The sequence below is a fragment of the Bos mutus genome, chromosome 16, assembly GCF_027580195.1.
Source record: "Bos mutus isolate GX-2022 chromosome 16, NWIPB_WYAK_1.1, whole genome shotgun sequence".
NCBI lineage: Eukaryota > Metazoa > Chordata > Mammalia > Artiodactyla > Bovidae > Bos > Bos mutus.
Genome location: NC_091632.1, coordinates 3,024,887 through 3,052,655, shown reverse-complemented (window position 1 = coordinate 3,052,655; position 27,769 = coordinate 3,024,887). Strand labels below are relative to the sequence as shown.

General features: G+C 48.4%; 1 protein-coding gene across 1 annotated transcript; it reads left to right on the top strand.

The window, feature by feature from the left end:
- Positions 1 to 1,361: 1,361 nt before the first annotated feature.
- Positions 1,362 to 26,049, top strand: PM20D1 (peptidase M20 domain containing 1). Its single transcript, XM_005909476.3, has 13 exons — positions 1,362 to 1,616; positions 4,288 to 4,374; positions 5,891 to 6,123; positions 6,792 to 6,878; positions 7,996 to 8,129; positions 8,523 to 8,642; positions 9,432 to 9,507; positions 9,865 to 9,926; positions 10,137 to 10,215; positions 12,156 to 12,227; positions 20,926 to 21,094; positions 24,016 to 24,115; positions 25,321 to 26,049. The coding sequence occupies exons 1-13, from the start codon at positions 1,448 to 1,450 to the stop codon at positions 25,442 to 25,444; spliced, it is 1,512 nt and encodes a 503-aa protein (XP_005909538.2). The 5' UTR covers positions 1,362 to 1,447; the 3' UTR covers positions 25,445 to 26,049.
- Positions 26,050 to 27,769: the final 1,720 nt, after the last annotated feature.

The following is a 27,769-nucleotide window of genomic DNA, read 5'->3' as shown; positions in this document are numbered from 1 at the left end:
CAGTCCACCCACAGCCAGAAGTGGCAGAAGAAGCAGCTGAAGGAGACTGCACTCTCCCCAAGCGCCAGGCGGGCGGCTAGAGGGTCTAAGCTGGACCCCAGGTCAATTCCGTCTTTAATATTCTAGGGATTAAGCTGCGTAGTGAATACAGAAATGTTCATTTTATTATATTTACATCTTTCTACATGTGTGAAGTTTTCATAATATTGTTTCAAAATTCTATTGAAAAGCAAGTATATGATTGCAGAGTTTTTTTTATTTTGGTTTTTCAAGTAGGATAAGTTAAAGAGTTGGAGCAAAATACTTCCTTTCTGAGCTTTTGCAAACACCAGGAGTGTGAATTTGCAAGTTTGGTCATGACTAGTTACTGACCATGAGTTTTTTTTAGAGAATTGTAAAATGTGAAAGTGATATCATATTAAATTGCATCAAGGGATCTGAAAGGAAAAGTTTTTTTGGTTCCAAGAAATCTAATTTTAAGTGTATTTTACAAGACTTTTTTTTTCCAGAATGACCCTCTACTCTGAAAGCTATCACATTTCAGTTTGTTGGACACACTGAAGTTAGTAATACATGAAAGTGAAAGTTTAGTCGCTCAGTCGTGTCCGACTCTTTGTGACCCCATGGACTGTAGCCCACCAGGCTCCTCCGTCCATGGGATTTTCCAGGCAAGAGTACTGGAGTGGGGTGCCATTTCCTCCTCCAGAGGATCTTCCCGACCCAGGGACCGAACCCGGGTCTCCCACATTGTAGGCTAGATGCTTTACCGCCCGAGCCACCAGGGAAGTCTAATAACACATAATCTTTCTAAAAATCCTTCAGTCTTAATGCATTTGCCTAGAATTGCAAAAATGGAATTTAACATTGATATCAAAAACACTTCCAATGAATTCCTAAGCAGAAGCAATCCTTCTGTTCCAAAATACTTTAGAATAATGTCCATGGACAGAACAATATTGTCCTGATTCAAATGAAACCGAGCCGAGTGTTGGAGAGCTCCCTCAAGGTACCTAGGAGAATGGTCAAACCCTAAGCTTCAGAGGAAGCGAGATCAAGGTCTGATAAGCTTGGTTCATTTACTTACCTCTTCCCCCTTTTATCTGATTTGTTGTCACGAAGAAAGGGATTGACTAGCATCTCAAAGCAGAGGGTGAGACGCACGCAAGACCTGCTGGGTAACTAACCTGGTGCCCCACTACACCTCAGCTCCACCGCGACCCGCTACCCGCTGGAGGCCACAACCCCCGAAAGGCCTTGCGGGCCTGGGGCAGGGCAGTCCATGGATTGGTGGGCCAGCGTCTCCAGGAGAGCGGCGATTGGCCAGCTCTGGGAATGGGCGGGGCTAAGGCAGTTGCGGGAATTGGAGCCGTGAAAGGGGGAAGAACTCGGTCTGCGCGTTTAGGTCCAAACTCCAGCCGCCGACTGGCAGTGAGGACGTGAGAGGAGAATGGCTCGGCCGTCCGTCTGCCTGCTGGCCTCGCTGTCTGCGCTGCTCCTAGGTATCGCCGCCGTCTCCAGATCGAAGGGCCTGCGGGGCACGGAGAGTCAAAGGGAGCCGCGAATCCCTTCTCAGTTCAGCCAAGAGCAGCGCATCGCCATGAAGGAAGCGCTCAAAGGTGAACCCTGGTCCCCTTCACCGCTTATTCTCAGATAAAGGTCCCCGTCTCCTCGGGCCAACCCGTGACTCCCTTCCCCTGCCGCAGAGGTCCGCCCCTCGAGCTTGAGCTCCGCAACACCCCACCACCAAGCCCCGGACCCATTTCCGGCCCCTGGAGACCGCACTCTGCTCCTAGACCTGCCTTCTGGGGACTCCAGGGCGTTCCTTGCCTACCCTGGAAGCTTCAACTTCGCCCGGGTTGACCAGGCTGTCATCCACCCCACCCCACCCCCACACCAACCTCCGCTTGCCTGGAACATTACAGCCTTTAACCTTTGGCAGTCTTCACTTGTTAAGTTTCTTAGGACTAAACGATCTGAACCTTATGTACCCATGAGGAAACTGAAGTTTAGGTCAGCTGAACCATCTTCCCCAGGACCCTACATATAAAGCACTGGGTGACAGCCTCTATTGCCTGTAGGATCCTGCGGGTTCTAGATGGCTCCATAAAGAAGTATGGGGCTGTTGCTGAGGTGTGAGATGTTCCTAATTTCCTCTACCACTTAAAGGACATCTTTCCCCTAGACATCAAACCAAGCTAAAAACTTACTTACCTTCTCAGTCTGCATTATCCAGGAGAAAAGAGGTGGTGGCTCAATATTGAAAGGATGGGAAAGACACGGGTTCAATCCCTAGGTCGGGAAGATCCCCTGGAGAAGGAAATGACAACCCACTCCAGTATTCTTGTCTGGGAAATCGCATGGACAGAGGAGCCTGACAGGCTGCAGGCGTCAGTCCATGGGGTCGCAAAAGAGTCAGGACATGACTTAGGGAATAAACAACAATGAAAACAATGAGATCCTTCCTCACCCTTGGGCTTACCTTCAGTCTTTTCCCTTCCATTAAGTAATGGATTGAAAGAAACTGCCTAAATAAACCTGCAGGTAAATGCAAAAGCTAGCCCTTGTTGTTAAATATAAACTGTGTTTGTGCTGGAGTGATAGGCCTGGGAGGCAGAGCAGGGCTTTCCCAAAGCATCCTAGTGTAAAGAGTTCTCTGAAAGGCATTGGGCAGCCATTCACCAGAGTCTCTTTGCACAAAAGAAAGCAAAAGCTAAATAAGAAACTAAAATACAGACCTCATAGCACCATGACTTAGAACCCCAAATATATGGAATATTGAAGTCACTCAGTCATGTCCTACTCTCTGTGACCCCATGGACTATACATATAGCCCACCAGGCCCCTGCATCCATGGGATTCTCCAGGCAGGAATACTGGAGTGGGGTTGCCATGTCCTTCTCCAGGGGATCTTACCGACCCAGGGATCGAACCTGGGTCTCCAGCATTGTGGGCCGAGGGCAAAACATCTGAGTTCAGATCTTGAGTCTGCCTCTCAATCTCACATAGGCAGTTCCTTTAGTCTTTTTGAACCTTGGCTTCCCCACCTATTGGTAGGCTATGGTGCAGGGTTGATTCTTCACAAAACTGAGTACAGAAGTCAGAGGCCTCCCTTGACATCAAGCTGCTCTGGGTATTTTTCTTCCTACTGTTTTTGGATAGCCATCTAATCAAATTGACTTCCCTGGTGGCTCAGACGGTAAAGCGTCTGTCTACAATGCGGGAGACCCAGGTTCGATCCCTGGGTTGGGAAGATCCCCTGGAGAAGGAAATGGCAATCCACTCCAGTACTATTGCCTGGAAAATCCCATGGACAGAGGAGCCGGACACGACTGAGTGACTTCACTTTCTTTCACTTTCTAATCAAATTATCTTTTGACCCCACCCCCACCCCCTACTGTTTGCATTTGACAGTGGAACTCTAAGAATATAAAACCTTCCCCAAGGAATGAACCTAGTGACAACTCAAGAACTGGACTTCTGGGTAGAATGGATTAGATCGTTTATGACAAAGGAGCTTGTTTGGGAGCTTCTAAATCCCCGCCCCCTTCCCAGGCATCATGTGCCCCCAAAGCTGACTTGGGCTGAGATCAATGACACTCTGGATTAACCAGTCTATGAGGAATAAGCCTACTCTCTGTACACAAAGAGTACTTCCCTTGTGGCTCAGATGGTCAAGAATCTGCCCGCAATGCGGGAGACCTGGGTTCAATCCCTGGGTTAGGAAGATCCCCTGGAGAAGGAAAAGGCTACCCACTCCAGTATTCTGGACTGGAGAATTCCATGCACTGTATAGTCCATGGGATCACAGAGAGTCAGACACGACTGAGGGACTTTCACATACTCACTGTACACAAAAAGATACAAAGCTTTGTTCGCAAAGGGACCCAGGACAGTGGGCTCCTTGGATTCATCAAAGGGTTGGTGGTTTCAGAGGCAGAGTGAGGCCTTAGCAGCAATTTATAGCGGCTTCCCACTTAGGATCAAAATTTACTCCTGTCTGACCTCCCCCACCCCATGCCAGTTTGGACTTTATGTTCCTTTAAAACCATATTAGCCTAAACAAAGGACTTGAGTTTAAATCCCAGTTCTACTGGACAATGTTGAGCAGCTCACCTAATGCTTCTAAGCTTGTTTCCTCACCTTTGAATTAGGGAAAACAACAATGCCTACCTGGAATGATTGTTTTGCCCTCCACAATAGGATAATGAGTGCAAGAGAACTTTTTATGTACACAGGGCTGTGGAAAAATCAGTGGTTGTTATCATCTTCCATCTCTGACTCCAACAGGTGCCATCCAGATTCCAACAGTGTCTTTCAGCCCCAAGGAGCTCAACACAACAGCCCTGGCTGAGTTTGGAGAATACATTCGTAAAGGTCAGCCACAAACCATGGGAAAGGGTTAGGAGAGGTAGCACTGGAGACACAGTGATTTTACAAGGTGATAAAGAAGTTTATCTTGTGACTGACCAGAGGGCAACCTAGTGTGCTTGGGCCTCTTTGCATGTGTTTGTATACAAGGGGGAGGGATAGAAGGGAGAGTTCAGGAGTTAGAGTAGACACAGAGTAGAGACTAGATTTACCCTTTGAAGAACCAAGGCAATATAGCCATTGGGTTGGCTGTCAATTTTTGCCCTTTAATGTCAGTCAATAAAATAAAAAGATAGGACTTGGAATTCCTTCTTCATTTGCAAGTTTCCAGAACTGCACCACGGGCTCCTCCCCTCCCTACCTCCATACACACACCTACAGCCTACACACAGGCACACTCCACCTACCCAGGCCCTGCTCCAGATTCATTACTAACACTGAGCTGCTAGGCAGTCAAAAACTTTAAACTGTCGCATAGTTGCTCTCTTCTCACCCCACTGCCCATGAGCTAAAGAAGGATGGGTCAAGGGGAAAAAGGAGACCTGGAGCTCCCCCTCCCCATAGAGAAAGCTCATGCAGAGTAGTGAGGCCACTTTACTAAATCAAATAAAAAACAGCCCCCTCTCAAGTCATCAGGAGTGGGAGAGGCTGGCACAGCACAGCAAGTAGTCCCTTCTCTAACACTCTGGGACGGGCAATTGGGGTGGGGTGGGAATCTGGGATCAATCCCCAGTGGCCAGGCTGAAAGTCTTCACTAAATAGGAAATAAAATTGGGAAAGAAATGTTCAGCAATAGTAGACTAGATAAGCAGGCTGACAAGAAAAAATGTTTATTCTTCTTCAGTTTTTTGTTTGTTTGCCTGCTTGCTTGTTTTCAGTTATCCACAGAGGCGTGTATGGATTCTTCCAACACAGCACAAAGGGAGATCAAAGTTCTTTCTCCCATGCTTCTAAAGCCACCTGTGTTATTACCTATCTGTAACTAGCATAGTTGACCCTGAGAACACTTGAACACGGAAGTATGGCCATGTGCTCGACAGGATCATCTTTTATCTCCATATAACACAAACATTAGGAGTATTGTTTTGCAAAGGAAAAATATTTCTGATTTTTTAATATATATAGATAAGAGTCATGTTTGGTTCCAAATAATTTGGATACTGGGGCCTATTATATTTAAAATTTAATGTAATCCTAGTCTGCATCACTCTATAACTTGTATTTGTGACAACATTAGAGGTCGGGTCAGTCCAGATCTTGAGCTCTTTATCTGTCATAAATGATGCGGTCTTGATATGCATGTGATTACACAGTAATAGCACATTGTAATATGAGGAAGAGATATTTCAGAGATTGTCTGGGCGAATCAGGAATCAGACTAGCTTTGGCCCAGAGGGCTTCCTAAAGGAGGCTGCCTGTTTTAAAGGGGAGGAAAAAGGCAGGGAGAATCAGTTAGGAGGAAAACCAAAGGCAACTGTTGAATCTGGCTTTCTCTCATTGCTTTGCATCTCTTTGCTTCTAGTCTTTCCTACTGTGTTCCATACCAGCTTTATCCGGCATGAGGTCGTAGGAAATTACAGCCACCTGTTCACTATCAAAGGCTCAGACCCCAGCATGCAGCCCTACATGCTCCTCGCTCACATTGACGTGGTGCCTGCCCCGGACAAAGGCTGGGACGTGCCCCCCTTCTCTGGGTTGGAGCGTGATGGCTTCATCTATGGTCGAGGCACACTGGACAACAAGAACTCTCTTATGGTCTGAAATGCTGTGTTCCCTCTGCCTTAGAGTCCTAAAGATCGATCCAGGGTGGGAGTGCTCTGCTAACCCCTGGGAGGTGGGAGGTTCTGGTAGAGAAAACCTTGGTGCCAGGAGATCTGAGTTCCAGTCATCAGTTGGTCACTTCTCTGGGTCCTGATTTCTCAACTGTGAAATATAGATCAGAGTAGATGATCCCAGGTACCCTTTCAGCTCTGACATTGATAAATTTATGCTTTTCTCCAGGCGGGGATGGTTTTATGTGAGCTCTGTTTCCCTACAGGGATTCCCAGGTGGTTCAGTGATAAAGAATCCACCTATCAATGCAGGAGATGCAGGAGTTGTGGGTTCAATCCCTGGGTGGGGAAGATCCCCTGAAAGAGGAAATGGCAACCCACTTCAGTATTCTTGCTGGGAAAATCCCACTGACAGAGGAGCCTGGTGGGCTACAGTCAGTGGGGCCACAAAGAGCCAGACACAACTGAGTGACTGACCATGCATACACCCGCTGCTTCCCTCCATTCCATCCCTGGGGCCATTTTAATGTGTTCTCTCTAAAAGGAATCACATCCTAGCCCTGTTCCCAGCTGCTGAATATCTCTGATGCCTTGGTACCACCACTTAGATAATAAGCCTTTCTCTTCTCCCATTGTCCTTCTGTCCCCCAGGCAATCCTGCAGGCCTTGGAGCTTCTACTGATCAGAAACTACATCCCCCGAAGATCTTTCTTCATTGCTCTGGGCCATGATGAGGAGGTAGAATGCCTTCATCCTAAGCCTATCTCTGGGTCCCCTCCTTGGGGAGGGAGTAAGCTTCACTTTGGTCCGGTTTGCTCCCTGGCTGCACAGTTTGCCAACTTCTCTGTGGATATGTCTTCTTGCCTGGAAAATTCCATGGGCAGAGGAGCCTGGTGGGTCACAGTCCCAGGAGTTGCAAAGAGCTGGACACAACTGAGTACACACACACTGTGCATGTGTCACCAGAAATTTCTAAGGACTTTGACCAAAATGTAGATGCCTGGGCTCTGTGCCACAGACTCGATGTTTTTTTCTATTTCTTTTTAAGAGCAGTTTTAGGTTCACGGCAAAAATTAGAAGATACAGAAATTTCCTTTCTTCTCCAACCCACACACATGCACAGCCTTACCCAATATCAACGTCCCCCACCGGAGTCATACATTTGTGACAACTGATGCACCTACCTGGACACATCATAGTTACCCAAAGCTATTGTTTACATTAGGGTTCACTTTTGGTGTTGTACACTATAATGGTGTGTCATTATGGTATCGTACAGAGTATTTTCACTGCCTTAAGAAACCTCTGTGTTCTGCCATTCATCCCTCTCTCCTTCCCCAAACCCTGGCAACTGTTGATCTTTTGACTACCTCCATAATTTTGTCTTGTCTAGAATGTTATATAGTTGGAACTATACAGAATGTAGTCTTTTCAGATTGGCTTCTTTCGCCCAGTGTTATGCACAGATCTGAATGTTTAACAAACTCCCTGGTGACATCTGCAGTAGGCACATAGTCCATCAACTACACCTTGAGAAACACCAGTGTAATGGGAAGAGAGAGAACAGGCAGATCAATGAATGTGTTTTATTTCTAATGATGCCACTTATTTTGACCCTGGGCAAATCACTTCATACTCTGGGTCCTGGTTTCTTAGTTTGGGAAATGAGGGGGTTGGGCCCTTCCGGCTCTGACATTCCAGATTCTTTGAGGCAGGATTGTTGAGGGCCCTGTCCCTCATGAAGGAGCCTGGATGGGGAGGCTCTGGAGCACCCAGCTATGCTGAATGGGTCTCTGTGAGCTATCTCTGGAGATCTGACTGAGGAGAACTGTGGCTCTGGGTTTAATATCTGCAGATATCAGGGATAAACGGGGCTCAGAAGATCTCAGCCCTGCTACAGGCAAGGGGTGTCCAGCTAGCCTTCGTGGTGGATGAGGGGAGCTTCATCTTGGACGGTTTCATTCCCTACCTCAAGAAGCCCTTTGCCATGTGAGTATAGCACCCCAGCCCTACCTCAGAAGAGGTTCTCACATGGGAGTTGACCTCAGTCTGGTTATCGATAAGCCTACTCCTCTTGCTTTAATCAACCTGCTCCAGGATTCTTGCCTGGAAAATCCCATGGACAGAGGAGCCTAGTGAGCCACAGTAGATGCGGTCACAAAGCATCAGACACGACTGAGCCATATACACAGGCACGCACTTGCTTTAATCACCCCAAGCTTTGACCAAGTCTGAGCTCTCCTTTCCCTATCTCTTCTAAAGTAAAACTCTTTAAGCAGCATGAAACAGACCTCTTGGCTTACCAGACCCCTGTACAGATGGGCCTGGGGGTCATTCAGGGTGGGAGGAAGTCAGGAGGGCCTTCTCTGATCCTTCTTACAGGGTTTCCGTTTCTGAGAAGGGTGCGATTAACCTCATGCTGCAAGTCAACACGACTACAGGCCACTCTTCAGCTCCTCCAAAAGAAACAAGCATAGGCATTCTCGCAGCCGCGGTCAGCCGGTAAGCAATTCCTGGCCTTGCTACCCACACCAGACTCCGGCTAGAAGACCTGGCACTTCCCCACTTTGAGTTGAGGAGGTTAAGCTTCCTGTCCTGATGGTGGGCTGAGAAGCCACGATGGAGGTTATAGGGAGGACAGAGCTAGCAGTACCCTGGCAAGGGTTATAGGTCAGAAAAGGACCTATCCGTATGGCAAGCAAGGGCCAGCAGACAAAAGCTAGGTTAGGTAGCTGGAATAGTCCAGGCCAGAAATGATAGATCACAAGCTGGAAAAGAACCATCTAATTTCTCCCCTTGCCCCAGCAAGATGACTTCAAGATAAGCAAAGGCTGCTGTCTGTGGATGAGGACAGCAGGGTTTGTAACAGCAGAGCTTACCTCTGGCTGGTTTTCTTGGAGAGTAGGAAGAAAAGCTATATTCTTTCAGCTAAATATTTAACTATCTACCATGTTTGAGACTTTGTGTCCAGTAATGGGCACGTGGTGGTGGAAGAAACGGACAGTCCCTTTCCTCCAGGAACTCAACAGCTAGTAGGAGAGGCTGACAGCTTTGCTACAGTGTGGTAGGTGTGATGAGACGGGGGTGCCCTCTCTCAGATTTGGTATTCGGGGACAGCTCCTGTGAGTGCAGTAGAAGTAGCCCCACTTGTGCTTGGAGATCTGGAATGGTGGAGGTGATGGGGCGGTGAGCAGGAGACCTCCTGGCCAGGCCTGTGGAAATGCCCTGTCTCTCGTCTTCTCCTTGGACTGCTGAGTTGGGTGAGTCTTGAAAGCTCCCTTTCTCTTCCAGACTGGAGCAGACACCAATGCCGAACATGTTTGGAAGTGGGCCGTTGATGACGGCAGTGGAGCAACTGGCAAATGAGGTGTGAGGAGTCTCACAGACTCTGGTCAGCTGTGGAAGGGGAAGAAAGGGTGGTGGAGAAGCCACCTTCAGAGTAATAAAGGGGCCCTACTGATAACCAGTGCTCTGCCCATTCTCCCCTATTTCCAGCTGCTGGCTGGGCCAAAACACAGCTTGTTCATTGGGGCTGTTGGTGCTCAGGCTGAGAACCTGAGCCCCAACACCAGCCACTCTGAGGGAGGTGGCTCCCACTTACCCTTGAGGCTACTGCCCCAGGCCCTCGAGGCGGGTCTAAAGCAAGGACAGGCCCAGGTCCCGAACAGTGAGCCTGTTATGCTGACCCCTTTGAAACCCTCTGACCTGGTGCTTTCCTTTTCAGTTTCCCTTCCCTACCAATATAGTCTTGAACAACCTGTGGCTCTTTCGACCCCTTGTAAGCAGGTAAAGTTTTATCTTTCCGTTCCTCACATCCCCACCCCAAACCTACCCACTTCCCCATCTCCTCTCTTTGGCTTAACCAGGCCTGACTAACCATCCCTCAGCCACCAGACACTACATCTAACTGGTACGCAGGACATCCCTCCTAGTCTTAAAGATCTCCAAGGTTCAGGAAAGGGGGTATCCTACAACCCTCTCTTCCTTTTGCCTTAGGTTGATGGAGAGGAATTACGTAACCAATTCGCTGGTCAGGACCACCACGGCGCTCACCATGTTCAATGCCGGGGTCAAGGTAACGCCACCTGACTCCTCCCACACACCCCTCCATCCCTTGGCTTTATCTTCTTGGCTTCTCCTTCCTTCTCTGGCTACAGTTTGGATAGTAGGAAGGCTCAGTGCTGAACTGTCCTATGTCATCAGATGGGTAAACCTCAGGAGCAAGGGTTCTAACTGACATCTGCAAACTCCATGAAGTTGCTGGCCAAGTTTCATGTATGTGTGTTTCAGAGGCCTCCCTCAGGTTCTTTGGGACTGTACCCGTTGAAAAACATAACCATTACACTGATGTGAAGAGACATTATTTGGGAGTTAATTTTTGTGACCTATACTCATTTAACATGTAATATATTCATCTAGCATTTTGGTCATGTAGGCTAAAGATTCCCAACCTCTTTACCACCTTTTTATTATTCTTTGTCATGTTTTGAAAGCTTTATTCACCTCACAAATTTAATGAATGATTAATATCTTTTCCCTGAGTTAAATTAGAGAAACTCACCTACTATTTTAAAAATCTATAACATTTGTGATGTATACAGCCTTAAAATACATACATTGTCATTCTCCAAAATAAGGTAAATTTTGGGTGGCCTTCAAATATATAAATTCTATATGAGATTTACTTTTTTGGCTTGTGGGATCCTACTTCCCTGAGCAGGGATTGAACCCTGGCCCTTGGCAGTGAGAATGTAGACTCCTAACCACTGGACCACCAGGGAACCCCTAAGGTTTACTTTTATAGAAATAAGTCTCAGGTGAACCAATACTTTGATAAAGTTTTTTTCTGAGAACTATTTTTCAGCAAATCGGTCTACTTTCAGCTAGACCAAGCCGCTAAGGAGCTTTTCTGTTTGAACTAGCCACACTAGCTCACCAGGGCTGAGACTTTTCTGAAATCTTGAAAGGAGTTAGACCGTTCCAGTTTCTACCAGTACCACCAGTGCAACGTCAAGGAGGATCATTCACCCAATGCAGCCTTGCGGAGCTCTGCTAACGTGCAGCCCAGGTTGAGAATAAGTGAATGGTGCCTCAGAATTCATCTCTGCTGTGGCTGGTCGGTGTGTTTGGCATGTCAGCCAGACCTGAGCTGTTTTCACCAGCTGCCTAGAGAATTCACCAAAATAATAGTACTGTGTACTATGTCCTTGCATTTGAATGGTGTTTTTATCTGTCCAGAATACTTTCACATCTGTTTTTCCATTTGGTCCTCCTAACAGAGGAGGAGCCAGCTGAGAGACAGAGACACAAAGAGGTTGTCATATCTGAAAATCACACAGCCAATTTGTATCAGCCCAGTTCTCCTGGCCCTAGCCTGGTGCTTTTTTGCACCATAGCAGTTCAAAGAAAGATACACAGTTGGGTAATCTCTTCTCTCATGGGCTCTGAGGAGAAATTCCCTCCATAGCTCAACCCTCTTTTCTAATTAGTCCTGAGTTTTTTCCTCATCAGACAGAGAACAAAGTTCACAGTAGGATATGGAAAATCACTACCACCCTCGGTTATAGTGATCATCCTCCTCAGGGCTTAATGGGGCCTCAGAGGCTCTGGGGTGCCCCTCCTGAGTGAGAACCGACTCTGACCACTGCAGAACTGCCCTAGGCACCCTGGAAAGAGCGCATACGGAAGACCGCCTGCAGCACTGTACAGGCCAAAACAGAGGCGTCCTGGCAGCCCCAGGAAAGCGGTCTTGCTCTGAGCAGCTCTCTGTGAGCCCTCCAGGACCAAGAAACATGAAGGTCTGGCCTGAAGCAGAGACAGGCCACTAGCATTGAACATAACCACATGTCAAGGGCCCAGAGAAGACAGTGGCTGGCTAAAAATATTAAGCCTTGAGTTCTTCAGTCAAATCAGCTTCCTCTCCCTCTACTGGTGGTAATTGGCTTTTCCTGGGCAGGGGTCAGGTGTGAGGGACTAGAGGTCAGCTCAGGCCAAGGTTTGTGGTTCTCTCTCCAGGTGAATGTCATCCCCCCTGTGGCCGAGGCCATCATCAACTTCCGACTTCACCCTGCACAGACTGTTCAGGAGGTACGTACCATGTGCTCCCGAGGACTGGCTCAGCCCCACTGAAGTGTGTCCGTTGGGACTGGGCGGAGCTGGCCCAGGGCCTCATTTGTTCGGTGATTTTTCAAAGGCTTCCTATGTGCCGAGTGCTTGGCTGGGATAGGAGATCTCTGGCTTTAGGGAACGTGGAGTTTAGGAGTGGGAGATGAATGATGATAATTAATGATAAATAGGAAATGATAATAGTAGCAACACAGATAGTGGGTTTGCTGTGCTCTTGGCACTGTTCTCAGGTATACATACACTATACTATATACATAGTATATATTTATATATATATATATACACACACACACATACTATATACATGTACAGTAAACATATACTATACATATACATTTAACCCCTGCAGCCGTTCTGTGAAGTGGGGAATGTATTATCCTCATTTAACAGGGAAAATGGAGGCACAGATCCACACAGCAGGTAAGTAACATGCCCAGTATTATACATCCAGGACCAGTTCCAGAGTCTGTGCTCTCAGCCTCACACCATACTAGGATTATAACAATGAGGGATAAACAAATTACCATAGAACCTGAGCCAAAACAGGGGACTGATGCTACCTCGAAGAACCAAGGAAGTCTTTTCCAACCACTAGAAAGGACTTAAAGGACAAATAGGATTTGCTAGAAGTTGGCCATTCACAGAGTGGGACACGACTGAAGCGACTTAGCAGCAGCAGCAGCAGCAGGACATTCAGGGTACAGGGAAAATGAAATCTAAAGAGTAGAATAATTTGGGGGAAAGTGATGGAAGATGAAAATGGAGTTGTATTGATAGTTTGGGGCTCAAGGCTTTGTGTGCATGCCAACGAATTTGGGCTCTAATCTGTGGACAAATGTCAGAGGTCTTCAAACAGGGCTGTGAGAGACTCAGGTTCTCTTAGAGAAACACTGCTGGTGGCGATCCTGAGGAAGCCTTGAAGTAAGAAGAAACAATTCAATTGTTGCAGCATCTCAGGCAGTGGGTATGGAGGTCTTAACTGAGGCTATGATCATGGGGTAGAGTAGGTGCCCACTGAGGACTGAGAGGTGGGCTCCTCAGGACGCAGTGTTTGATGTTAGTTGGTCATTGCGTAGAGTAGGTGTCCCCAGAGGAGTGAGAGGTGGGCTCATCAGGACGCAGTGTGTGATGTTAGTAGGTCGTAGGGTAGAGTAGATGCCCACAGAGGAGTGAGAGGTGGGCTCATCAGGACGCAGTGTGTGATGTTAGTAGGTCATAGGGTAGAGTAGATGCCCACAGAGGAGTGAGAGGTGGGCTCATCAGGATGCAGTGTGTGATGTTAGTAGGTCGTAGGGTAGAGTAGGTGCCTGCAGAGGAGTGAGAGGTGGGCTCATCAGGATACAGTGGTGATGTTAGTAAGTCAGGGTAGAGTAGGTGTGTGATGGTGAGAGCTGGTCAGGGGGTGTTTGATGTTAGATGGTGCCTGTGCAGAGGAGTGAGAGATGGGCTCATCAGGATGCAGTGTGTGATGTTAGTAGGTGGGTGGGTAGGTGCCCAGAGTGGTGGGCTCCTCAGGACACAGTGTTTGATGTTAGTGGTCATTGAGGTGGTGTCCTCTCAGGAGGTGGCTCCTCAGGTGTTTGATGTTAGATGGTCATTGCATAGAGTAGGTGCCCAGGTGCCATCAGGATGCAGTGTGTGATGTTAGTAGGTCATAGGGTAGAGTAGGTGCCCGCAGAGGAGTGAGAGATGGCTTCATCAGAATGCAGTGTTTCATGATTGGTCGTTGGGTAGAGTAGATGCCCACAGAGGAGTGAGAGGTGGGCTCCTCAGGACACAGTGTTTGATGTTAGTTGGTCATTGAGTAGAGTAGGTGTCCGCAGAGGAGTGAGAGGTGGGCTCCTCAGGACGCAGTGTGTGATGGTAGCTGGTCATGGGGTAGAGTAGGTGCCCACAGAGGAGTGAGAGGTGGGCTCATCAGGATGCAGTGTGTGATGTTAGTAGGTCATAGGGTAGAGTAGGTGCCCACAGAGGAGTGAGAGGTGGGCTCATCAGGATGCAGTGTGTGATGTTAGTAGGTCGAGGAGTGAGAGGTGGGCTCATCAGGATGCAGTGTGTGATGTTAGTAGGTCGTAGGGTAGAGTAGGTGCCTGCAGAGGAGTGAGAGGTGGGCTCATCAGGACGCAGTGTGTGATGGTAGCTGGTCGTGGGGTAGAGTAGGTGCCTGCAGAGGAGTGAGAGATGGGCTCATCAGGATACAGTGTGTGATGTTAGTAGGTCGTTGGGTAGAGTAGGTGTCCGCAGAGGAGTGAGAGGTGGGCTCCTCAGGACGCAGTGTTTGATGTTAGATGGTCATTGCATAGACTAGGTGCCCGCAGAGGAGTGAGAGGTGGCTTCATCAGAATGCAGTGTTTCATGATTGGCTGTTGGGTAGAGTAGGTGCCCGCTGAGGACTGAGAGGTGGGCTCCTCAGGACGCAGTGTTTGATGTTAGTTGGTCATTGCGTAGAGTAGGTGTCCGCAGGTGTCCCTCAGGAGCAGTGTGAGGTGAGCTCATCAGGGTGCCCACAGAGGAGTGAAAGGTGGGCTCATCAGGATGCAGTGTGATGTTAGTAGGTCATAGGGTAGGGTGTCCGCAGAAGTAGATGCCCTCAGGACACAGTGTTTGAGTTAGTTGGCCAGTGAGAGGTGAGGCTCATCAGAATGCAGTGTTTGTTTGATGAGTGGTTGTGATGTTAGGACTGAGGTCGTGTTTGGTTAGAGTAGATGCCCACAGAGGGAGTGAGAGGTGGGCTCATCAGCAGTGTGTGATGTTAGTGTGTAGATGTTGAGGTGGGCTCATCAGGACGCAGTGTGTGAGGTAGTAGGTTGGGGTAGAGTAGATGCCCACAGAGGAGTGAGAGGTGGGCTCATCAGGATGCAGTGTGTGATGTTAGTAGGTCGTAGGGTAGAGTGCAGAGTGAGGTGCCTCATCAGGGGAGTGAGTAGGTGGGTGAGCCTCAGAGGAGTGAGATGGGCTCATGCAGTGTGTGATGTTAGTAGGTCGTAGGGTAGAGTAGGTGCCCGCAGAGGAGTGAGAGGTGGCTTCATCAGAATGCAGTGTTTCATGATTGGTCGTGGGGTAGAGTAGGTGCCCGCAGAGGAGTGAGAGGTGGGCTCATCAGGACGCAGTGTGTGATGGTAGCTGGTTGTGGGGTAGAGTAGGTGCCTGCAGAGGAGTGAGAGATGGGCTCATCTGGATACAGTGTGTGATGTTAGTAGGTCTTTGGGTAGAGTAGGTGCCCGCAGAGGAGTGAGAGGTGGGCTCATCAGGACGCAGTGTGTGATGGTAGCTGGTTGTGGGGTAGAGTAGGTGCCTGCAGAGGAGTGAGAGATGGGCTCATCTGGATACAGTGTGTGATGTTAGTAGGTCTTTGGGTAGAGTAAGTGTCCGCAGAGGAGTGAGAGGTGGCTTCATCAGAATGCAGTGTTTCATGATTGGTCGTTGGGTAGAGTAGGTGCCCGCTGAGGAGTGAGAGGTGGGCTCCTCAGGACACAGTGTTTGATGTTAGTTGGTCATTGCATAGAGTAGGTGCCCGCAGAGGAGTGAGAGGTGGGCTCATCAGGACGCAGTGTGTGATGTTAGTAGGTCGTAGGGTAGAGTAGATGCCCGCAGAGGAGTGAGAGATGGGCTCATCAGGACGCAGTGTGTGATGGTAGCTCATCGTGGGGTAGAGTAGGTGCCCACAGAGGAGTGAGAGGTGGGCTCATCAGGACGCAGTGTGTGATGGTAGCTCGTCGTGGGGTAGAGTAGGTGCCCGCCGAGGAGTGAGAGGCTGGCTCGTCAGGACGCAGTTTGTGATGGTGGTTGGTCGGGTGCTGGTGCCTGTAACCAAGATTGGGAATTCAAGAGGAAAGCAATTTCTCAGAGAAATATAATGGTTTAGAAATTTGAGAGGCTTCTAATATATTAATAGACAGTTATAAATTCCTTAGATCCAAAGAGATAATAGAGACAGAGGCTGGAGTATTATTAATTGAAACCTGTAGAGCCAATAAAATACCATGGGAAGGGTGTGTAACTCCTTGAAGAGAAGAGGTTGCAGACAGACTTGTGATGTTCTGCTATGAACATCAATTTAAAAGATAGAAAAATGAATGTGTAACTGCAAACCATGATGAGCGCTATGAGGAAAGGGGGCTGCTGCTATCGAAGAATCTAAGAAGGAATGAGAATCTGTCCACAGGTCAGGCAAGACTTCCCTGCGTGATATCTGAGCTGAAAGCTAAAGGGTGAGAAGAAATACACAGAACATTTGACATATCTAGGAAAGACTAGTTTATTTAAACATCAGGTTGAGCTAAAAATAATTCAGAAGGTAAATCTGATCCTTCCGAAAATGATAAAAAAAACCCACCTGACAGCTATGAGATGAGCATTATATTCCAGGATTAAGCAAGGTGAGGGCCAGGTGGTGTTTCCTGATGATCCTCCTGGCGGATCCTCAGGGGTCTGCCACGCTTCAATTTCTATGGTCCTTTCTGCCTGGGGCCTTCCCTATGGAGGATGCTGTGTCCTTGCACAGGCTGGGGGGCGTGCCCGTGTTGCAGGGGCTGGGGCAGCCTGCCCAGAGTCACCCAGCATTGGCAGGGGGCTGGGACAGTGTAAGCCCTGGGCTCTGCTGCTTTTCATCCAGTGCCAGCCTTTGTCGTCTCCCTGGGGGCTCATGGGGCCAGGAAATCACTGAATTCCCCTCACTGAGCTTCTTTCCACCAGTTTTTTTCCAGCCTCATTCCAACTCCATGCCCTTTCCAAGGGCTGTTTTCCACCAGCTGGGGCTTTCATCTCCCCAGGTTCTGGCACGCTGCCCTCCTCTCCAGTCCCCTGCCGCAGTGGCTTTCCTTCCCTGCCGATCTGATGAGATCTCTGGGCTCCGTAGGCCCACCCTGCTCCCCTGCTCCCCTGCACACGTGGGGAATGGAAAGCCCCCATCACCCCAGGAGCACACAGTACCTCTTCGTCCTGGTCACGCCTCTTCCTCATGCCCTGATTCTAAATGGCTCCCTGAGCCCTCTTCGTCCATCTTTACCTGGTCTCACCCATAAGTTTTTCCAGGAAGGATCTGAATGAACTTTGTGGCCCCATCTGTGAGGAACAAGAGCCTTCAGAAACGTAACACACTGCCACGTGGGAAGGAAGGCTTGTCCTGTGGCCCTCGAAGGAGAGAGAGAAGGCCACTGGGAGATGTTTCTGGGAGCCCCCACTTAAAGCAGAGTTTTAGAGTATGGCACCTCGCATGATAGTGAGCTTCTCAGAGGCTGGATGTCCACCTAACTAGAGTGTTTTACAGAAAATTCCTGTCTTCCTTCATTTATTCATTCACTAAGTGTTTATTCAATGGCTACTGTGGGCTAGACATTCTTCCAAGCACTTGGGAAAATGGTGAACAGGCCAAGATTCCCATTCTAAAGATGTTTACATGCTAGTGGCTGTAAGTAATCAAATATATGAACAAGTGGGAGAAGTAGGCACCACAAAGAAAATCATAGGACAAGGTGTCACGAAATGGTTGTGAAGTGGGGTTGGGGCAGTAAGCAGCTTTGTATCCATGGTCAGTCCTCTCTTAGGGGCTTCCCCTATGGCTCAGCAGGTTAAGAATCTGCCTGCAATGCAGGAGTCACAGGAGAGGCAGGTTCAATCCCTGGGTCGGGAAGATCCCCTGGAGGAGGAAAATGGCAACCCACTCCAGTATTCTTGCCTCAAAAATTCCATGAACAGAGGAGCCTGGCAGGCTACAGTCCATGGGGTCGCAAAGAGTCGTACGTGACTAAATGACTGAGCACATACACAGTCCTCTCTCATGAGGCATTTACACCAAAACCCAAAAAGGAGCAAAGACCTGGAAACAGCATTCAGGCATCAAGAGCACAGGCCTCTATTCTCAATAGAGGTGAAATCCTGCTGATGGCTCGAGTACTATTGATACTTTATCCTGTGGACTCTACAGAATATTTTTAAAATAAATAAAAGAGTATGAGTAGGTTAGATGCTACAGGAAGCCGTACCTCAGTTCATCATTAAGAAGATGCTCATCGCAGAGTTCAAAGATGAGATGGATTGAAACACATGATGGTGAGCTTTCTGCCGCTGGAGATACTGAAGCACAAGCCAGTGACAGCCTGTCGTGGTTGTTTTGATGACCAGCCTCACAGTCGGGTGGAAGCCGGTCTTGCTAAGTACCCACTGTCCTTGCCCTCGAACTTATTCACTCAAGAAGAAAACACAGCTTAGCCTAAAATAGAAAACAACATAATGTGGGAATACGGACTGTAGGAGCTCAGAGAAATGAGGAATCAATGTGCTCTGCCTTTGAGGTCCCCGTTACCGTTGATGAATCCCTCCTCTTAGTCCCGTCCTTGTGCCTCTGATCGTTGCCCAGAGTGGTCCCTCCCTTCTAAACAGGCAAATAACAACTAACATACATTGAGTGCCAGGAACCAGCCTAAGCATATTACATGCATCCAGTCATGGTAACAACCACCTTACCAGGTAGGTGCTGCTGTTATCCTTCTGTTAACAGATGAGCAACCTGAGACGCAAAAAGCTAAGGAGCTCATGGAGTGTCACACAGCTGTGAGTGGCTCCACGAAGCACAGAGCTGAGTCTTTGTGCATGACCCCTCCATGCTCAGACTGTCTCTTGCCTCTTCTCCATCATTCTCATATCCTGCCTTCAAATTCTGGCTCAAAATTCATACCACTAAGAAATCTGTCTTAAATGAGCACCACCCTCTTTCTGGCTCTGCTGCTGCTGCTGCTGCTGTCACTTCAGTCGTGTCCGACTCTGTGCGACCCCATAGACAGCAGCCCACAAGGCTCCCCCGTCCCTGGGATTCTCCAGGCAAGAACACTGGAGTGGGTTGCCATTTCCTTCTCAAACGCATGAAAGTGAAAAGTGAAAGTGAAGTCGCTCAGTCGTGTCCGACCCTCAGCGACCCCATGGACCCCATGGCTCCCCCGTCCATGGGATTTTCCAGGCAAGAGTACTGGAGTGGGGTGCCATTGCCTTCTCCTCTACTCAATGCCATTTCAACCTGCAGGCACTTTGGAAACAGTAAACAACCATCCTTGTGAAGTCAGATGCCCAGCCCAGCGATGCCACCTCTATAAACCTTGGGCAAATTCCTTAATGAGACAACTCCTGTTGTTTTTATTATTATTATTGTTTCACATCTTGTAAAATGTATATATGCAACATTCATTGCGTACCTTTTATATTCTTGGTACTAGACATAAGGAAATGAGGCCTTTGAGTCCGGACCTAGCCTAGCAGCTGGTGGGAAACCTGAGCTCTGTAGTGCTCATTGCAGGTGTGTGGGCTCAGTCATGTCCCACTCTTTGCGACCCCATGGACTGTAGCCTGCCAGTCTCCTCTGTCCATGGGATTCTCCAGGCAAGAGTACTGGAGTGGGTTGCCATTTCCTCCTCCAGGGCATCTTCCCCACCCAGGAATCGAACGCGTGTCTCCTGCATCGCCAGGCAGACCCTTTGCTGCTGAGCCACTTGCTCACTGAGGTCCAGTCTGTGTGCCTTCTTCAGTTTCTGGAGGCAGGAATCTTTAAGTAATGTGGGGTAGGGCACAGAAGACACTTCTGGGGATGACTTTAGGAGCCTTCCAGAGGGTCAAGAACATATCTAGACTATATATTAATTCTTCTATCAGAGTATTTGAGACATCTGTGCTGGAGTGAAAATAAGCTCTGACAAGTGAGTTGCCCCTCCCCTCAGTCCAGCAGCACAGAATTTGCTTTGCCTCAAATGATGGTTTCTAAGTCAGAAGAAGGAACCCTCATTTCCTTTCCAGACCTGACACTGACCTAAAAGAGGTCCTCCCGAGATAATGCCCCCCAGTTATGAGACAGACACTCCCCTTTCTAGGGCAGAGACCATCCTAAAGCAAGTGTTTATCAGATAGCTTGAGACTGGTGCTGGAGCTTTCCCTAGATGGCTGGGTGGGTTTGTGGGGCTAGACTGTCAGCATCCTAATCCATTCCCACACAGCTTCATGTGATCTGATCCTCAGGGTCTGGTCTACATCCTGCCTGGGACCAGGACTTTTGCTGAGTTCAGCTTTAGTTACTTCAGACTGAAATTTCTAGAAGCTTCTTCATGTTCCTTCCTGAGGAAAGGAGGCTCAGAGAGAAAACTTGAATACTAGCCCCCCAACTTCTAACTTTTTGTCTGTTGAGCTCATCTTCCTGGCCCCAGTGCAGATGGTTACAAACAGGAAGCAGGGATGCCCAGAGAAGGAAGAAAGTGTATGACCTGTCACCACCTGTCTGAGACTCTCCCAGGCTGAAGTGAGGTCATCATATCTACCCCTCTGCCTCGAGATGGTTGAGATTTCCACTGTGCTGTCTCCTACATTTTTACCTAGCCCATGGTTCTCAGCCTAAGGGAAATTACCCAATATCCTGATTTTGTAGTTCCTGACCTGCCTCACGGCTATAAGGCAAGCCTTCCAAGCATCTAACCTAAATCTACTATGCTGTAGATTTCCAGGAAGAACAGCCATTCTATCTCCTACAACCAGTAGGCTGAAATTGAGGTCTCAGAGCTACAGTGAATCTCCTCTGTAAAGGCTCTGCCTTGCTGGAGAGAAATCAGGACCGTATAGATTCATAAAGTATTTGAATAGCAGATCAATAAGAAATCAGACTTTCTTTGTTTCCTCTCTCAAGGTTCTAAAACTAGCCAAGGACATTGTGGCTGATGACCGGGTCCAGTTCCATGTGTTGGATGCCTTTGACCCCCTGCCCATCAGCCCTTCTGATGATCAGGCCTTGGGTTACCAGCTGCTCCGCCAGACCATACACTCTGTCTTCCCGGAAGTCAACATTGTTGCCCCAGGTAATGACTTCATCAGCTGTGGCTGGGGGAGTTTGGCGGGGGCAGAGGGGGTGTGCTGGAACTGTATCCTATCTGATATCCACTGCCCCACCCCCATGCCAGCTGTTCAGCCTGGAAACAGCTGGCTGCTTCCTCTCCTGATGGGACTGGAGCTGTATTTTCCCCTCCAAGTGGAAGTGAGAAAGCAAACAGGAAAGGATCAGAAACAATAAATTAGGTCAGCCAAGCCTGGGTCCTGGCTTAACCTAGGCCGGCCACTCTGGCCTAGAGGGAAGGATCGGCTCAGATTCCCCTTCCTCTGGAGGAGCCACAGAGGGGGTTGGGTTCCACCTATGCAGTCTGGTTCTGATCTGTTCTAAGGTAAAAGCTCAGCAACAGAGCTCAGAATTTGCAGCCCAGGAACTTCTCCTGGCTGTACCATTGGAATTAGCCCCCTTCACCTCTCCCAGTAGCAGTGCCTCTATGCTCCTTCCCCAGTCTTCCAGCATGCCTTCCAAATCTATGCTGTATGGATAGTGGTTCTCAAACTTAAGAGGACAAGAGGATCACCTAGGGAACTTATTAAAATGCAGATTACCTGGACCCACTCCCAAAGATTCAGGTATATTAACTCTGGAGAGCACCCTGGAATCTGCCTTTTTAACAAATATCCCAGGGGATTCTGACACCAGCTGATGGCTGACCACAGTTTGAGAATCTCTGGTCTGATGTGAGGAAAAGATGCTCTAATGTGAAGACTTGTGTTCACTTTGCTTTTATATACCTTCAATCATGGAGTCTTTCATTTTTCTAGTCTAATTCTTAGGACCTGTTAGGCGTGGACCTTAAAGATATTATAGTGAAATTCTACAACCATAAACTCCTTGGGTATTGGGGGGGAAAAAAAAGCACTCTTAGTTTTTAATCAACTTAAATCTAACTCATTTCTCAGAAATTCAACCTCAGGCATTATTGAAGCCTCCAAGCAACCCCACCACCCGCACCTTGAATCAGGCCTCAGGGTCTCATGCAATAGCATAGCGTCAGGATCCCTTAGTCTGTGGTCATCAGTCCTTGTGTTTGCCTCTGAGACATCCATTATCCTGCCCACAAGGTCACTTCAGGTTGCAGATTTCCTCTGATTCCTTGACCTGTCTTGGGGGTGAGAGCTCTGGATCCAAGATTGCCCCTGAACATTACCTCTGAGATTCCCTGCCTCCTTGGACTCCTGCCACAAAGCAGGACCTGGGCCCCTGCCATCGAGGAACCCTGGCTTTCAGGCTCCCAGGTTCTCCTCTGTTGGCCTCAGAGGCTCTCTCCCTTTCCCTCTCCCTGTGGGGCACCTACGATAATCTCATCAACACAGTTAGGCTTGTACAGAATAAAGATAGGCAGACATCAACTGGCAGAAATCTCCAGGAATTGTGAAGGGACCCATTTGAAACCAGGAGTGGAAAGTAGAGCAGCGGACCTAGAGGTTATCATACTAAGTGAAGCAAATCAGACAGAGAACGGCAAATGCCGTATGGTGTCACTCGTGTGAAATCTAGGGCAGTGATACAGGTGAACTTACTGCAGAACAGAAACAGACTCAAAGACACGGAGCACAGACGTGTGGTTATCAAGTGGGAAAGGTGTTGGGCAGGACAGACTGGGGGCTTGGGAACAACAGATAGACACTACTGTGTATTAAGTAGATGAGCAGTGGGGACCCACTGTGTGGCACAGGGAACTACATTCAGTGTCTTGTATAACCTGTGATGGAAAAGAATCTGAGAAAGAACAGGTATATCTGAACATGGATGGCTGGGTCACTTCGCTGTCCACCTGAAACTGGCACAACACTGTAAGTCAGCTATACTTGGATTTTAAAAAGGTGCTCAAACAGAATGCGCGTGCGGCACATCATCCCAGGTTTGCTATAAAGCAACAGCCAGTTGTATTTTTGAAATTTTTCTGTCACTTTTAAACTATTAAAAATACCTATCCAACTACATGAATACAGAGCTATGACCCTGGATCTTTATGCATAAGCCTAATAGCTTCATGATAAATCTGTTCCACCTGAAAGTACTTAAAAATGGGATACATTTCTAGAATAAAAGCGTTAACTCAATCAAAATAAAACACAAATTGCCATCTCAAATTCATCTCACCACACTTTAACTGATAAGCTAGGGAGTCTTTTTTCAAAGAACATTCATAATGGGGAGGAGTCCCAGCCCCGGCTGGGGAGGGGGACGACCTACTGCCTTCAGGAGAATGGGACACTAGAGAGTATCCCGGGACTATACGGACCTGAAGTTTGACTCTGGGAAGATACAGTCCTCCTTCAGAAGACAGGAATAACCAGAAATTATGTTCTGCTTTTCTTCTTGCCTGGAGAACCCCCATGGAGAGAGGAGCCTGGTGGGCTACAAAGAGTCGCAAAGAGTCAGACACAACTGAGCGGCTAAGCACAGCAGCACAGCATGTTCTACTTTAAGAGGGTTGCCATCTACAGCAGTAAAACTCCCCCAGAGAGTGTTTGTTTCTGACCTGAGTGATACACAAGAAAGCTTGGGCAATAAAGAAATGGTGCTTAGATTTCTGGATATCTAGGTTTCTACTGATAGAATAACCTGGCCATGGGTATGAAATGAAGCCGCTGGCCTCTGTGTTCATCATGGAGAGAGGGCACTTAGCCTTGGACCATGTAAGGGATGTCTCTCTAATGCCCTTGGGAGTTGAGTCCATGTTCTTGGCTGAAATGGTATCTTAGAAAGGTTTTGAAAATGGGTAGGCTGAAGGACAAAAATCCTTGGCTGCAGTCTCCTAGGGAAGATCCAGACGTCTTCTGTGGTGACACAAGGGTCCCAATTTTCTAGGTAGCCTACTTGCCACCACTTCCTTGGCTTGGCTGCTTACATAAAGCTCCGTTTCTCTGGATTCTTCCTTTCTAGGTACTTGTATTGGCAACACAGACAGCAGACACTATCTGAATCTTACCACTGGCATCTACCGGTTCAACCCCATCTACCTACAACCTCAGGACTTCAGTAGGTGAGTGAGTGGAACAGGTTTGGACAGCTTGGAGGAGAGAGGAGATACATCTGACCTGTCCCTTTCCCACTCATTCTCCTGACAGTCCATAGAATGGGGGAAACCTGGAATTTGTACAAACTAAAAGATACTGCGGAGCCCAACTGGCCAGCTTTTCTCAGTGCCAGAGTCTTGCCACTCCCCAGAATTTGGTGGAATCAGTGACTGTTTTGCAGGGATGGAGATAATCAGATGACTGGAAAGAACCTGGTAGAATTAGGGCCCTTGAGTCCCACCTCTTCCTTCCTTTGAGAGAAGCCCTCCCCTCTGGATCTCATTTCCCCCAAAAGTGGGTACTCCAGAATTCTCAACTTCCACTTAGTGAACTGCAGACACATTTGAGGTCAAAGATGAACTCATGCTTTGAATTCTCAAAACATACTTTGGGAATCTAAAACATATTCACCAGTTTCACCTCCTGTGTGTGAACTACTACTTTGTGGGTTCTTCAGCAAATTTTTAGTCCTGGGATATAGGGGCATGATTTCCTTTTACCTCTCTGCTCCTTACCATACCCAGCTCTGATTTCCTCATCATAAGTCAAGTTGTTTGAATATATATTTGAATTTGAACTTAAGAACAGATTTCATGGGAAGGGGGTTCGTTGGTTTTTTTAAGGAGTGTAGGTGGGGTTAGCTATTCTTTATCTCCTTACATCTTCAAGGTTACATGTGTGCTTCGGTAGTATTGTGTGGACGCAGGCTGTGGGCATCAGATCTGGTAGTGAAATTTGAGGTGAAACAGAGAACCCCATAGGTAGCCTGGGTTCCTATCCACTTGTGCCCCTAATAATGTGGGGAGGGGTGGCTGGCATAGGGATAAGTCTAGCTGGGACTCCAGCCTTAGAGAGAGAATTAAAAGATAACTTTAGTAATTTCCCCTCAGAGGAGAAATTATTAAATGGATTCCAGAGCAGGTGATGATTTGTACTCCCCAGGACTATCATCTGCTCCCACTGCACTTTGCCGTGGATGTAGATCCTGGAGAGGTGACCAACCTGTCATCTGAAATCTCACTTCTTCCAAATGGCTGCTCCCACCTTTCCCACTTCCTACCCACTTTGACCCCTGGAGGGTCAAAGGCCAGTGGCTTCAGGGGTGTAGGGTGCTCTGCAATAACATTTGTGCTAAAGCAATGGCCTCTCCCTCAAAACTTCTCTCCCTCAGCATCCACGGAATCAATGAGAAAATCTCGGTCCAAGCCTACGAGACCCAGGTGAAATTCATCTTCGAGTTTATCCAGAATGGTGACACAGACGTGGAGCCAGTTCCTCACCTGCATGAACTGTGAGGTTGGGGACCAGCTGGATTAGGGATGCCTGATGCTGGACCAGGACTAACCCAAGGGGGGAAGCCAGTGTTGATGAAACTTTTGGTCAAAAATCATGTTATAATGACCTCACCCACCTGCCTTGGTCACTCCTAAACTCATGGCCAAGAAGGGGAGGACCAGCAGGAAGCTGGCTTCTCCCTCCCTCCCGACCTCCTTGGTTTGCCATCCGTTATTGCCTTCTTTTTCCTCTCTTATAATAGAAGGTATCTGGCTTGTCTGCCTTGCACTGGTCATGTCACTGCTCCTTGTTAAGGCCTAACTGAGCAAATACAGATTTGAAAAATATCAACCAGATTTTACCTTTTAAAAGTTTAATTTAAGGCACGCTTGTTGGGCTGCCTTTTCCTCGGCTTATAAATTTGTTCTTGTCGTAACTTCCTTTCCTTTTTTTCCCCCTCTCTTCTTGGATTGTTTATCTGGTTCTTCATCTCTCCCCTCCTCCCCCTGCTTCTCACCTCTTCCCCTCCCATTTATTCTACACCTGGAGCAGGACTGTAACTATGTCACTACCACAATTACCACAACAGCTGGTCAAATAAAGTGGTCTGTGCAGCACCGTCTGGTCACTGGGGGTAAACTGAGGCTGGGGGCTTTGGGGGAACCCCAGACCTCCTGGTTCTGGAGGTTGGAGCCTGGAGAAGACAACCTCCGTCCTTGGGCTCCTCCCAAGGGCGCCCTGGGTTTCGCTCCCCTGCCCTATCCTGCCACCTGCTGCTGCCGCCCCACCCCAGGAGACACTAATCTGCGGAAACATTTCCCTGGCACATCCTGCGAGCTGAGCTCCCAAGAGAAAGGCAGCCTCTCTCTGGAGCCCAGGAGCAGCAGGGCCCTGGCCCTGCCATCGTGTCCTGGATCAGACTTATCGAGGGAAAGTGGAGGGCAAGTGGGGAGGGGACTGCCTACAGAGACTCTGCTCCACGGGTGGGGCAAGGGCCAGCTGCCCTCCCTTAGGGGACCACAAAGCTCCAGTCTGTTTTCTGTGGGGTCCAAGCCGGAGCATATTGGAATCTGCTCAGTAGCTGTCAGGTGCAAGGCATTGAAAGGCAGCATTTCTTGGCTCGAGGCTGGGAGCTATGCTTTGTGGATCACAAGGGAGTCAAGGTCACAGAGGGAGACACAGACGGAGCTGGGACTTGAGACGACATTCCCTCTTTTTCTCCTGTCCAGACAGGACCTTCCTCGTCTTCCTGGGGTTTAACAGCAGTGGGACAGTAGCTTCTTTTCCCTTCTTGCAATCCCCTGCCCCTTCCCACCCACCTGTGGGTGTGAGCAGCTCCTCAGGAGCTGGAGCCTAATGGAAAGTGTTCAACATGGACAGCAGGGATTATTTCAGGTTCTCTGCTACTCCCCCTAAGAGTCACATCCCTTCCCTCGCCCTCCTTTTTTTGGCCAATTCTGTATTTAATTCAGCCTTTGTTAGAGTGTGAGCTGAAGAACAAAAAGGATTCTTCACATCTGTACAGAGCTGTACAAAGTACTTTCACACACCCGTATCACCCAATTTGTGCTCTGTCGTGTCCGAGTCTTCAGGACCCCATGGACTGTAGCACACCAGGCTCCTCGGTCCATGGGATCGCCCAGGCAAGAACTGGTTGCTGTTTCCTCCTCCAGGGGATCTTCCTGACTCAGGAATCAAACCCGAGTCTCCTGCGGCTCCTGCATTGGCAGGTGGATTCTTTGCCACTGAGCCACCTGGGCAGCCCCACTTATCTCACTGGAGCCCCATGAGAGCTACGTGAAGAGGCATCATTCTTCTTACTGAGGAGAAATTGTTTCTCTGAGAGATTACACGTCTAGCTGGAGGCAGATTCAAATGCATGTCTCTGGCCCCAAGCTCAATGTTACTCCATGATCCAATGTGACAGATGAAATCTACTTTAACAAGATTAAATATTATTTAACACTGACAACAACTCCAAAGGTGCTATTGCCCCTGTTTTTAACAAATGAGGCAACTGAGGCTCAGAGGTTAACTAATTTGTCATGCAGGAGTTAGGGGCAGAGCCTATCTGAATCCAAAGCTTGTGTGCAGAAGAGTCATTTGCCCAAGAAGACACAGTTCTGAAGGGGCAGCCTCAGAATTCAAATGCAACTCAAAAATCCCCAAATCCACTGCTTTTTCAATCATCCTACACTGCCTGCCCCCAAGAACCTCTGGTGTGTGGCTCATTCATTCTGATTCAGGGAGATCTCAAGGACAAAGGCAGTTCTTCTATTGAATTTGGTTCTGAGCTCAAGTTCTCTGTTCCCCTGGCTGACCTCTTGCTATTCACACTTGTCCCA